Source organism: Malaclemys terrapin, chromosome 7 (genome assembly GCF_027887155.1).
Source record: "Malaclemys terrapin pileata isolate rMalTer1 chromosome 7, rMalTer1.hap1, whole genome shotgun sequence".
Classification (NCBI taxonomy): domain Eukaryota; kingdom Metazoa; phylum Chordata; order Testudines; family Emydidae; genus Malaclemys; species Malaclemys terrapin.
The window spans coordinates 69934139-69947184 of record NC_071511.1 but is presented as its reverse complement, the minus strand read 5'-3'; the positions used below and the strand labels follow the sequence as shown (position 1 = coordinate 69947184).

At 36.2% G+C, this 13046-nt stretch overlaps 1 protein-coding gene across 1 annotated transcript in view; it reads right to left on the bottom strand.

The window, feature by feature from the left end:
• Nucleotides 1-10743: 10743 nt before the first annotated feature.
• The window catches only part of RET (ret proto-oncogene), a 122552-nt gene continuing 120249 nt past the window's right edge, over nucleotides 10744-13046 (bottom strand). Inside the window, exon 20 of the mRNA XM_054036334.1 lies at nucleotides 10744-11299. Within this exon, the coding sequence (XP_053892309.1) occupies nucleotides 11142-11299 (158 nt within the window). The 3' untranslated portion in view covers nucleotides 10744-11141. The remainder of the gene's footprint in view (nucleotides 11300-13046) is intronic.

The window sequence follows — 13046 nt, the reverse complement described above, 5'->3', positions numbered from 1 at the left end:
AGATGGGCCCAAATTGGAACACCAGAACCAAATGTCCCTGCACTTTGGGAAAGTTTGGATCTGGATATCTGCAGCACAGGGCATGCTTTTATGATTAGTTTGCAGTCATTGTTTCAAAAAAGGCTTTTCTGATGAAGGGACAAAGAATAAAATATGGTCCATGGTCTGAGCCCATGAATCCCTTGACTCCTTGCTTGAATGGTTAAAAAAAGCATTTCCCAATCAGATTAGTCTAAAGCAAGACTTTATATTTAAAAAAATTAATTTGGGCAAATAAGAAGATATGAACAGGAAGTATAGAACTCTCAGCTTTGAGAGCATCTCACTTTCCTCCTCACCACATTCTATTTTTGGAGCTGATGTTAGCTGAAGAATATTAAAACTAAATGTATTTAATATAAAATTACAAAGAGGCCAATATGACAGCCTGTTAAGTATGTAAAGTCAGGCCTTTCTGACTTCTGAAGTGTTCTAACAGGTTTTGGATGGTTTTTAAATGACAATTTCTTGGTCCATGGCTGTGAAAAATCATTTTTCTTTCTTTATGCAGCATAGACTTCAAGGCTACACCAGTTATCAGGAGATTGCTTGTTTCAGTAGTTAAAGTGCGGAGGACATAGCTGTATTGGCAGTGAGAACAAGTCAAATTTATAACAGGATGATGATGCAACTAACAAGGTTTTTCATTAATGGAAACTTCAAACTGATTTACACTTCCTAAAAATAGCATTGTGGTAAAGAGGATTATAGATATGCAAAATATAAAGAGCTCAATAAGAACTCCTGCTTTAGGATGTACATTAAGCTTTTGCCCTGTTGATATCCAGGAGATATTTGACCCCATATAGACCCCACAATTGGCAAGGTGCACTATATGGTACTTTCCTCCTCTTTTCCTTTCTCTTGAAGCATAAATTACTGGCCACTGCCAGTGGAGGGGTACTGGCCTATATGAGCCATGTTCTGATCTTGTTTGGCAAGAGTTACCTTCCTACAGTACTTTTAAAATATACTACAGCAATAAGGCTTATCTGTAGCTATTCTTCTGAGTGGCACTTCAGAGTCAAAGGGCAGTAAAAGTAACATTTTTAATGTTATATTCTTAATGTTAAAAATTGTAATGGTAAGAAACTCTACAAATAATTGTTCTAGTTATTCATTTAAAACAGACAAATTTTTCAGTCTTCATAGACAGAGGCAATTGTTTTTGTAAAACTTAAAGCAAAGTCATTTGAGCTAATCAAAATGATGTAATAAAAAATTCATTTCAGTTAATTATCTTTTAATCAAATAATTAACTGCTGTAAAATTAATCCATTAAATTTTTTACAGCAAGAATGCATTTTTATAGGCTTGAAATGTAATTTATTACATACATATTTGTTAATAAATGTGAAAAATTGTCTGTGTTATGAAAATGTGCTCAGTAATGTTTGTACAAGACCTGTATCATCCTTATTTGCTCAAGATTTAACAAATTTGTCACAATTCAATCTAACAAATGGTACTGGGAAGGCAGGTTTCTATTTTTCATAACAGCATCGGATGTGATTTTCAGGTCTCATCCTTGATAAAAATTATAAGTATAAACTAATTTCACTTATCTTTGTTATCCATGAATTAGGCCCCAGAATATCTATTCAGGGGAGCATTTATGCAAGTGCTTAATTGATTTCCTGAATCAAGATCCAAATCCCTAAAAATTACAGAGGCGAGCCAAATCTCTTGCTTGTGAAATTGTCATTGGCACTGTTACTGAAAGGCCCCTCAAGAGAGCATTGAAATATTTGCTTGTGTCTTTTTGGTTGGTTCTCTGAATCCTTAAAATCGATTCAATTTTAAAACAAAACAATTATCTCACTTCTTCGATATATTTCTAGTGTGTTTAAACTTCCTGCTTCTTACACTTCTCCTTCAGGGATTGATACAAAGCCCACTGGAGTCAATGGGAATCTTTCCATTGACTTCAATGGCCTTTAAAGCATCCCTTTACTTACCTCTTCGAAGGTTCACTATGATCTCGTTCACCTTCCATGGAGTCAAAATCCTTACTGGCGGCAAACAGTCTGCCAGCAACATACACCAAATCATTTTGTACCTAATCCCACTGACCTCAAAGGGAATCTTTTCCCTGAACTTTGATGGCCCTACGGCTTTTTCTGAGATCACTCCAAAGCTCTTACCTCCTCCTGTATTGCTAGTATACGGTATATAAAGTGTGTGAGTATTATTATTGTTGGTGAATTGCTGGACACCTAGAGCCATATCTTGAAACCTTACTGCCATGAGTAATCTTTTCTTGAACCTGTAGTTTCACGGATTTCAATGAGTCCTTAGGCATGTAAGAATTTCACAATCAGACTCTTAATCTTTTAAGAAGGAGGAACAATTTTTCCTATCCCCCCCCAAATAACGTCTGAAACATTATTCCAAAGTTCAGGTGGAACATCAAGCTTTTTGGTAAAGCAAACAATTGTATGTAATTATTCAATCAGTTCTGTTTATCAGTTAAAAATATTTCAGGTGTAGTAAATTGTATGCAGTGAATTAGAAGAGAACTGTGAAACTGGCACTTATTAAATATTACTGTTAGGAAAAAGAACACAGCAGTGCTAGCCTCATCCCTCATTCAGAGGAAGTGTAATGTCAAGGGGAAAGCCCCATTTTTATATGTCTACATTACAATCACTATAATGGCACAGTTGCAGCACTGCAGCTATGCCACTGTAGCATAGACACTTACTACCGTGACAAAGGATTATTGTGTCAATGTAGTTAATCCACCTCTCCAAGAGGCAGTAGCTAGACTGATGAAGGAATTCTTCCGTTGACCTACCTTCGTTACAGTGTGGGAGTTGGGAACCTAACTCTGTCACACGAGGCATGAAGTTTTTCACAGCCCTGAGTGATGCTGTGAGGTCAACCTAAGTTTTAGGAGTAAACCAGGCTTGAAACCTAAATGTCTCATTCATAATGGGCCCAAAAAACACAGGTAGAATATAAAATCTTGACAGACAGTGAAACAAGGGAAGGGCCAAAGAAGTAGGGTTTGGATCTATAGTAGGTTTAGACCGGGATTAAATTTCATAGCCCAATCAGGGCTAAAATCATGGGTTTGCGTATGACAGTCCAAAGTTTCACAAATTGTTCTAATGAGATCTCTACCAACCTGAGCCAAAAATCTTTGAGAAAACATATTCATCGCATCCAAATGCAGTAGGAGTGTGCTTCAGAATTGGACCCTAAGGGCATCTACTGGCAATATGAGAAATTAAGCTTTCCTGTCAGAAATATCTTACTTAAACTCCATCCTTATTATATCTTTATTTTGGGAAGGATTTTCAAGAGCACTCAGTATCTCTACTCATCGAAGTCAATGATCAAACTTTCACTGATTTCAATGGGAGCAGAGTTAGGCCAACACTGAGGGCTTTTGAAAATACCATCCACATTTTGGTCTTTTATATTTGGGAGCCAATAAAAACCAGAGACAGATAGCGTAAACTTCATTACTTGTATTCAAAATATGTACATCACTCTCTCTCTCACTATTTGTTTAAGCTTCTACAAATTTCCCAATGAGGCCGAGTACTTTTGAAGACATTTTTTCTGTAGTATAGAATAAGGAAATTATTTTAAAATATTTATTGTTTGATCTTTCTCTTAACACACTGATGTATGTTTCAGCAAACATTTTGGAAAATCAGCTATTAGCTACGAATCCATTTCAGCATGGATAGAATCAAGCACTTAGTTTGGTACAACAACGCAACAATTGTTACATTAGGTGATATCACTCCTTTTAAAGGTTTTATGACTACTCACACATTTAATGGAGAAACTTTGAAAATTATTTCCCCAACATCAAAAATACATTTAACGAATATTTTAAAATGTTCTTACCATTTGTGATTAGCACATCATTTAAACATGGCAGCTGGTAAATCATACAAGCAGGCTGGATTTTTTTAAAGAAATGTGCTGTATTAGCCCCACTAAAGGAGCTAAGTACTTCAGGTAAATTTAAGACAAAGTTTAATTGTCTTAACTCAGCTAATGGATGTGACTGTGCGTAATTGCAGAAGATCATTAATAAATGGAAATGCCACAGCACGCACAGGCACACACACACACACATATCCCTTAGCATGAACAGGTGTTAAATTAGAAAAATCATGTCACGCTACAAAAATAAGTAAACAAAGGAATCATGGCCACTGTTAGAAAAATATTCTTTCAAAAACATATTTGCTGTTACTGACAGTCATCATTTGGGATTCCTCTCCACAAAATTAGTAAATAAGAAATATGCATAAGAAACCATTTATATAATGGATACTATATTTGTGAATGATCCAGCTTTACTCAAGCAGTTCTTGATAAGTATTCCTTTCACTTTTGTACATGTACAGTACATTTATCTATGCCCTGTCTGTGTATGTTGACTGATAAGGATTTGTTTTGGGGACAATAGCAAAATATTTTAGGGTTAGAGATACCGAGATCAAAGCTACTATTTCATAGGTTACCTTTCCTAGCCATATTTTTCATACCTCTTGCCAGTGGACTAAAAATCATTATTTAGGGCCTGATCCTGCAAACATTTATGCATGTATCTTTACTCACATGAGTAGTCCCATTGACTTCAATGAGCCTGCTTGCATTAGGTAAAGCTATTCACATTGTGTTGTCAGGATTGGGCACTTAGGTTTATTTATTTAAGCACTTTTCTGTGCTTTTAAGTGAAAGTGAAGTTAAGGGGAGTTTTCTGGAAGGGAAGTTTATGATGAAACTGTCATTTTGTGCATCTAATATACATTGCGCTTTGTTTTTGTGGAGTCTTGCCTAGTTTTTGAAGTATGGCTACTGATTAATCCACTAATCATTAATTGTGAAAACATAGAAAATTAATTTTAAAATGCACATACATGTATATGCATGCTGTGTGAAACTACACTGTTCAGGCTTTGATTGTTTGGATGAAAATGTTTACTAGTGGTAAGAAGTCTAAAACCTGGTGAATGTAAAAAATGAACCTTCTATTAAGTTCATTTGAACTTTGAAAACATGTGCTAATATGACAACCATGTGTCTAATCTTTGCAGTTCCAGTTTTAAAGAGAAGTGAAAGATTAATAATTAGCAAAATACCATCCAATTTAGAAGTCATAAGAATGGCCATACTGGGTCAGACCAGTGGTCCATCTATCCCGGTCTTCCAACAGTGGCCAGTGCTAGATGCTTCAGAGAGTGAACAGAACAGGGCAATTTATCGAGTGATCCATCCCCTGCTTCTGGTAGTCAGAGGTTTATGGACACCCAGAACATGGGGTTGCATCCCTGACCATCTTGGCTAATAATCATTGATGGACCTGTCCTCCACGAACTTATCTAGTTCTTTTTTGAACCCGGTTGTACTTTTGGACTTCTCAACATCGCCTGGCAAGAATTTCCACAGGTTGATTTTGGGTACGTCCAGACTACCCGCCGTATCAGCAGGTAGCGATCGATTTATCGGGAATCGATATATCGCGTCTCGTTAAGACGCAATATATCGATCCCCAAATGCACTCCCCATCAACTCTGGAACTCCTCCGGAGCGAGCGGCGGTAGCGGAGTCGATGGGGGAGCCGCGGCCATCAATCCCGCGCCGTGAGGATGGGAGGTAAGTCGGAATAAGATATGTCGACTTCAGCTACGGTAGTCCCGTAGCTGAAGTTGCGTATCTTACATCGACACCTGCCCCCCCAGTGTAGACCAGGCCTTAGTGTTATGTGAAGAAGTACTTCCTTATTTTTGTTTTAAACCTGCTGATTATTAATTTCATTGGGTGATCCCTGGTTCATGTGTTATGTGAAGGGGCAAATAACAGTTCCTTAATCACTTTCTCCACACCATTCATGATTTTATGAATCACAACCCACAATCACCAGGGGGAGGGACAACTCAGTGGTTTGAGCATTGGCCTGCTAAACCCAGGGTTGTAAGTTCAATCCTTGAGGGGGCCACTTAGGGATCTGGGACAAAATCAGTACTTGGTCCTGCTAATGAAGGCAGGGGGCTAGACTTGATGACCTTTCAGGGTCCCTTCCAGCTCTATGAGATAGGCATATCTCCATATATTAAATCCCTCCTTTTCTAAGCAGACCAGTCCCAGTCTTTTAAATCTCTCATCATATGGAAGCTGTTCTATATCCTTAATCATTTATGTTGCCCTTCTGTGCTTTTTCCAATTCTAATGTATTTTTCTGAGCTGGAGCAACCAGAACTGCACACAGTATTCAAGATGTTGGCGTATCATGGCTTTAATATAGTGGCATTATGATTATTTATTATCTATCCCTTCCCTAATGCTTTCTAACATTCTGTTAGCTTTTTTGACTACCACTGCACATTGAGCAGATGCTTTCAGAGAACTCCCCACAATGACTCCAAGATCTTTTTCTTGAGTGAGAACAGCTAATTTAGACCCCACTGTTTTGTATGTCTAGTTGGGATTACGTTTTCCAATGTGAATTACTTTGCATTTATCAACACTGAATTTCATCTGCCAGTTTGTTGCCCAGTCACGCTGTTTTGTGAGACCTTCCTTTGTAACTCTTCAGAGTTTGTTTTGGACTTAACAATCTTGAGTAATTTTTTATCATCTGCAAACTTTGCCACCTCCCTGTTTGCCCCTTTTACCTGATCATTTATGAATATGTTGAACAGCACTGGTGCCAGTACAGATCCTTGGGGATTAATTAATTCACCAATTCTCTTTTCTCAAAAAATATATACATTTTAAAATTAGGTCTATAAACATTTTCATACATAGAAAATATCCTTACACATAAAATCTATTGTATTTTCATTAACACCTAATCTTTGTCTCATTTCTAACCTTATTGATACATTTTAGCCTAGCAAAATGATCATCATTAGAACAGTACAATCAGTATTTTCAGATAAAAATAACTTTACAGTGTTTTTTTGCAATACCCCTATCTTTGCATTGTGGAATATCACAAATACTACTGTAATTGTCAAGGCTTTTTATGGTGACTACTATACTGCACTGTTGCCTGGATCTATCATGCAATGCTTACACAGACACAACCTCTCGACTGAATTCAATAAGAGTTTGGCCTGACCAGAATCATGACTAAACATTTGGAGAGTGCAGAAGCTGTGTATAAGACACAAGTTGTGTGTATGTGTTTATAGTATCTGTATTTAAGTATACCCAGGTCCATTGTATTTATGTTCACATTTTATATGAAATATTGTTTTTATATCTATATAGATATAAAATAATAGAGAGAGGCCTATATAGAGAATATCACATGTGCACACATACACATGCACACTTTCCTACACACTTATTTGGCTGGCAATATGGAAAACACAATTTAGGTGGATTAAGGTCAGTCAGAATAGATTCACAACCATTTACTTTTCAAAATTCTACTGGACATACATTAAAGTACACTTTTTTTTTTTTTAAACAGATCAAAGCTAGTATTATGTGACTGGCTAAGCCACAAGGAAGACGGTGATATAATATCAGGGCCTCCTTGCTATTGTACAATTAGGAGTTTCATAGTGTTTTCATTATAAACCCTGTAATAGATTTAAGAACTGTGCGGGCTGTAATTTTGCATACAAGATTTTAGAATGTGGGGTGGGTCATTTTGAAATCTTTTTTTATATATATATAAAACAATGGTCTATTTTGGAACATTTTAGTGCTTGTATTATTCAAATGTGATTGATTTAAAAATTTTAAATCAAGCAAGCAATTAGTACAAAAATAATCTTATTGTATTGCACTCAAATAGTATTTTTAAAAGACTTTACACTTTATATTTCCAATTTAATATTATTTTACCACATACAATGAATAAAACAGGATGCCCATTTTGGACCCTTCATGATTTAATGGTAAGAATGCATATTTGTAAAGTTGTTTAAAATATGTGACAGGCTGCAGTCTATTGTATCAGCTGCCATACATTTACATGACCGATTTTAAGGATCACACTTAAGAAAAACATTTGCACATAGAAAATAAATGTACATTCAAATCGTTTCCTGGTGTCTTTATGAAGAGAAAAACGCCTTTGGATTCACCCATTTCTAGAACTGGCCACATCCTACAGAACCCCAAGTGTAAAATGTTTATGTGATGTAGTTTTTGTTGACATGTTGGTAGAGCTGGAAGAATTTTCTGTCACTATTCCCTCAAATATATAAATCAGTTCATGTTGGCTCTTCTCGTGCTCCTTTTAAGTTTTCTGAGAGAAAGCAAGGAAACACAAGTTATTGGGCTCAATACTGGGGGAACTGGGTGAAATGTCATGGCCTGCTAGATCATGTAATCACACCTCTGTAGAAGACCCCTTCTGGCCTTAAAAATAAAAATCTATGAAGTTATGAAGTAATTGAGTTTTACTGTCCCTAACATTGGTGGGAACTAAAACTAGAATTTTCATGTGAGTATTCATTCCAGAAGTGTATCCGTTTTCATCCAATCAGAGAATTGAAATACCTTGCAACTTTAATCACAACTAACCAATACAAAACAAATATCAAATGCTCCACATGAACCATTCACAATGAATCTACAGTGTGGAAATAAAAATTGTCAATAATGAATATATGTAAGGAAGTCACAATCTGCTTCTTACAGATATTCTGGGAACAATAAGGAAGGCTAAATTAGTTGGATTATAAATTGTTCATTGTGAATCATTCATTCAGCTCTGCTTGAGAAAGTGGACAGGCGGCTAATTATCTATGGCATAAATGTAATTACTTTTTGCTGTTTTATGTTCTATGCAACACCTATATCAGATGTGTGCATAAGGAAATTAATAATAAATGTGACTGGGAACCCCAGTTTTCATAGGGGTAAATTGAACTAACCAGAGGATGATGCTCAGAGTTTGAAATACAATGATACTCAATGCTGTCTCCATCAGTTGGTTATTTCAATACCACTTGTCATCTCACTCACCTGTCTTAGAATGACACTGTTGTCGCAGGTTCTGTCACATTAGAAACTGGAGTAAAGTACCTCTGCCTGGAGGACTTTTGTTCTAGTTTAGGAATTTCTGTCACATGCTGCCGCTGATGAAAAATCTCCCTGATGCTTCCGGATTGCTCGTGACAAATGAAGAATTCAGATTTCTCACTGATGGACTGAAATAGTGGGAAAACAGTGTATGGCCAGACTTAATGAGTAACACTGAAAGCTACCACCGCAGCGGTCACTGATTGTAGACCTCCCTTATGTTGTTATGGCATTTGTACCTAGTTTCTCTCTCAGTGCCAGTGAAGAAAAAGCCCATTTAATGGGGGTTTAATTTTCCATTGCATTTATTTTATACTTATTTGATGTGCATTGTTACAGTGTATGCAGGGCTGTGCCACACCTCCAGAATCATTTGAGATGCCACTGTTGTATCACAACTAAACTCATTACATCTTCTCTTCCTATGCATGTCTGTATCTTTATGCTGTGCACAGAGTACCTAGTGTAGTAGTTAGCTTACACAAAGAAAAATTCACACTGCTACTGCTCGTCTGAAAACAAGTTATAATAAAAGACAATATTCCTTTATAAAACAGTGTTTAAATACTAACACAACGCTTTACATCTGTACTTCTGTTGTTTGTATGAAGACCTGTGTTAAGTTTTTGGCAATCTGACTCATTTACTTCTTAAATCACAGACTTTAATGGAAACACATTGTGCTGACACACAAAACAAACACATGAAGACAGCTAAACTGGAATTTAAGAGACAGGAACAAGCTTTGGCAGAATTGGATTATTTAAGAATAGCCATCACACAGGTAACAACATGTCACTCTGGGTTTATGGTCCAACAAAAAATATTCTCTTCAACAATATTAAATTACAAGTAAAAGACAGAAAAGTGCTGCCAACCTATTTATCCCCTTCCACATAAGCTCTATAAGAGTCAGATCATTCTCCTAAATACCACATCAATATGGTTGCACATCATTTGAATTAAATTTACCCTTAACAAAATCAGGTGATTTCCCCCTCCCACCCCCCGCTTGTAGGGAATAATTAACTAACTAAAGATAAAAGCATCAGATAAATTATGCTAAGTAAAAGGGTTGTCTACTTGTGACTTGCAAGACAGAAGATTTATTTGGAATGGTGTCAGTGTGATATCCTATGTTAGCAGTGTATTGGACTGTAGAATCAGATTTTGAGCTTAGAGGAAGACTCCAACTCATTGAACATGACTGCAAACAAAATCTCTTTGCTTTAATTTAGTTCAAAATATCCTGTACAGTCTACACTGAACTCAAACAGAATTATGATTGTACAACAGATATTGTAACATTAGTAAAATGGATGTAATGGAAAATAAGTTGTGTCAGGTGAGCACTCTTGATTGACATCAGTCTATATAGCATATCTGGTATCAAATTTATCTCCATTGTGCTAAAGGTAAGAATAGTTTAAACATAATAAAACAAACTCTTTTCTCATTAAGACAAGACAAGACATTTTTACAGCTTTTCAAGACTTCAAATGTTGAATCTCAAGTTCCCTACTGAGTTACTTAATGTTTGCTTCGAAACCAAAATACAGGCTTCATTAGTGCCAACATCATGGTAACACTTTGGATTCTATAGTAAGCTCAGTTATTTTGAGCCAAATGTTTTTTCCCCCCTACATATACTGTTTGTGCTTCATGCTTAGATCAAGTGGCCTTTTGTTAATAACCAGAAAAGTAGCAGTTCAAGTACAACAACATTTTCCCACCCAAGAAAGCTGTAATGTAGGACAGCTGACCTAAAAAATTGTAAGCATGAAGTGCACAGCCATTTGAAATAAACAGTTACCAAATTGGACTATGTGCAGAATGGTGGACTAAAAAATAAGTACTGGAACTACAACTTTTATCCAGTTTGATATGTTTCCTGAAAGGGGAAAATAATCAATTATAGTCTTGATCATGCGTAAAACCACTTGAGAAACTACCAAAAAAGAGTTTGCCATTTGAGAAATTAATGTTGGTTTAACCTGTTTTAATTGTACAAAGAATGAGCCAATGGACTTTCCATTCTTTGCATGTTTGCTCCCCTCATGGGTCCATTACCTTTCACAAAGAAATTTTTAACTATCAAACTTGTCCATAAATTTTGCCGCTGAGGGTGAAACCATCCAGTTAGCATATACACTATCATTTGCATATCTTGAAAACACAGAGTTAGTGCCATCGAATCTTGTGAGTGGAACGGGGCTCTCCTCAGGCCAGTTCGGGTATGACATGCCTAAAAATGAAAACAGATAATTTTTTCTGCACTGAAGAACCATAACTTCATGTGCAGACAGTAAGGCCCTTGGCAAAACTCCGTTCAATACTTTAAGCCAGACCATTGTTTTTTGTCCCCAGTCAATTGATATAAAGTGTGTTTCAAAACCCCAAAGCACAAATTCTGCTGAAGGCAAACACCCTGAACAAATAAAGTGCTGTCTTGATTAAAAAAAAAAAAAAGTGTGTATATCATATAATCCAATAAAAGTTAATAATTTTTCTTCTGATAGTCTCCAACTTTTCACAATTTTATAGTTTCATGACAATGTAATTACAAATTGCTTTGCCAGAGAATTTATTGCAACTGGAAGTTCTTGCTGTACATACAATGCTCTAAGCAGTAATAAGCCCATTTAAGGCAGGACCCAATGTCCATTCTAGTCAATGAAAGTATTTCCATTGACATCAGTGGGTGTCTTTCCATTGGCTTCAATAGGTTTAGGATGAGACTCGTATCACCCATCATGATCTCCCAGTAGTACAATGGGCTGCAAGGTTCTGAGCACTCTGACTCTGATCCAGCTATATATTTAAATACAGGTTTAAAATTAAGCATATAAGTAGTCCTATTGACATCAGTGTGCTACTCATAAATGTAAATTTAAGGTCATGCTTACGTATTTTGCTGGACTGGGCCCAGAGTGCTCAGCATCTTGCTGATCCAGCACTATATGCAAAAATATACCAAGGCCAGCATTTTCAAAAATAGAAGCCTAATTTTGTTGCCTATTTTGGCACCTAAATAAGTGCTGAGATTTTCAAAAGCATTCAGCAATGGGAACTTCAATGGGAACTGTTGGATGCTTAAGCCCTTTTGAAAATCTGACCACTTATTTAAAATTCCAAATATGTATTTAGGAACCTAACCTTGGACACCTAGTTTTAAAAATCATGTCTGGGGAGCAGAGGGAAAAAAAACCTCAAAGATATTTTCTAATTACAAACACACAGAGTAATGGAAAAGCTTCAGCTTTTAAAAAAGTTTTACTGCTTGAAGAATGAAAAAAATATGATCTTTGAAGTTAGTAAACAGCCAAAAACATGTAGAATATTTAATCAGAAAACAAAATATAGGAGTTTTGGCAAGAACCATTTTTACTGTCCATCTCACCATCACAATATGAAAGCACATGTTCCCTTTCAAAACACTTGCTACATCATTCAATCAGGGCTTAGTGCTAACATTTGCATGATAAACCAAAGGATGTGAAAACAGTCGAAAGTATTTTTATAGTGGCCATCACCAAATCAATTTCCAAAAGACTGTGTAGCTACACTCAGTCCCCCCCGTCATCTGTAAATTGTAACCTGATCCCAACCCATGTCATGTTAAGCAGAAATTTCTGCACAAGGACTTAAAACATGTGAGCAGCAGCTGAGATTCAGGAATCCGTGTGGATAAACATAAAACTGTAACAAATTGGGCCTCACTATTCAACTGAGCCCCCCAAAAATGTTTAGCAAATGTTTTTTTAAATCCCTGTTACTTAAATTAGAGATATAGAATCTAACATATTTCCCCAACTCCACCCCCCAACACAAAAGACTATTTTAATTGGATATTCAGTTCTTAGCCTTTTAAAATTTCCCCTGAGAGTACTTCCCTGATCTATTTATTTCTCCTTATCATATGATATATAGATATATATGGTGATTTTACTTATTTTCACATCCTTTTAAAATTTTTTTAAACACAGCTGCAA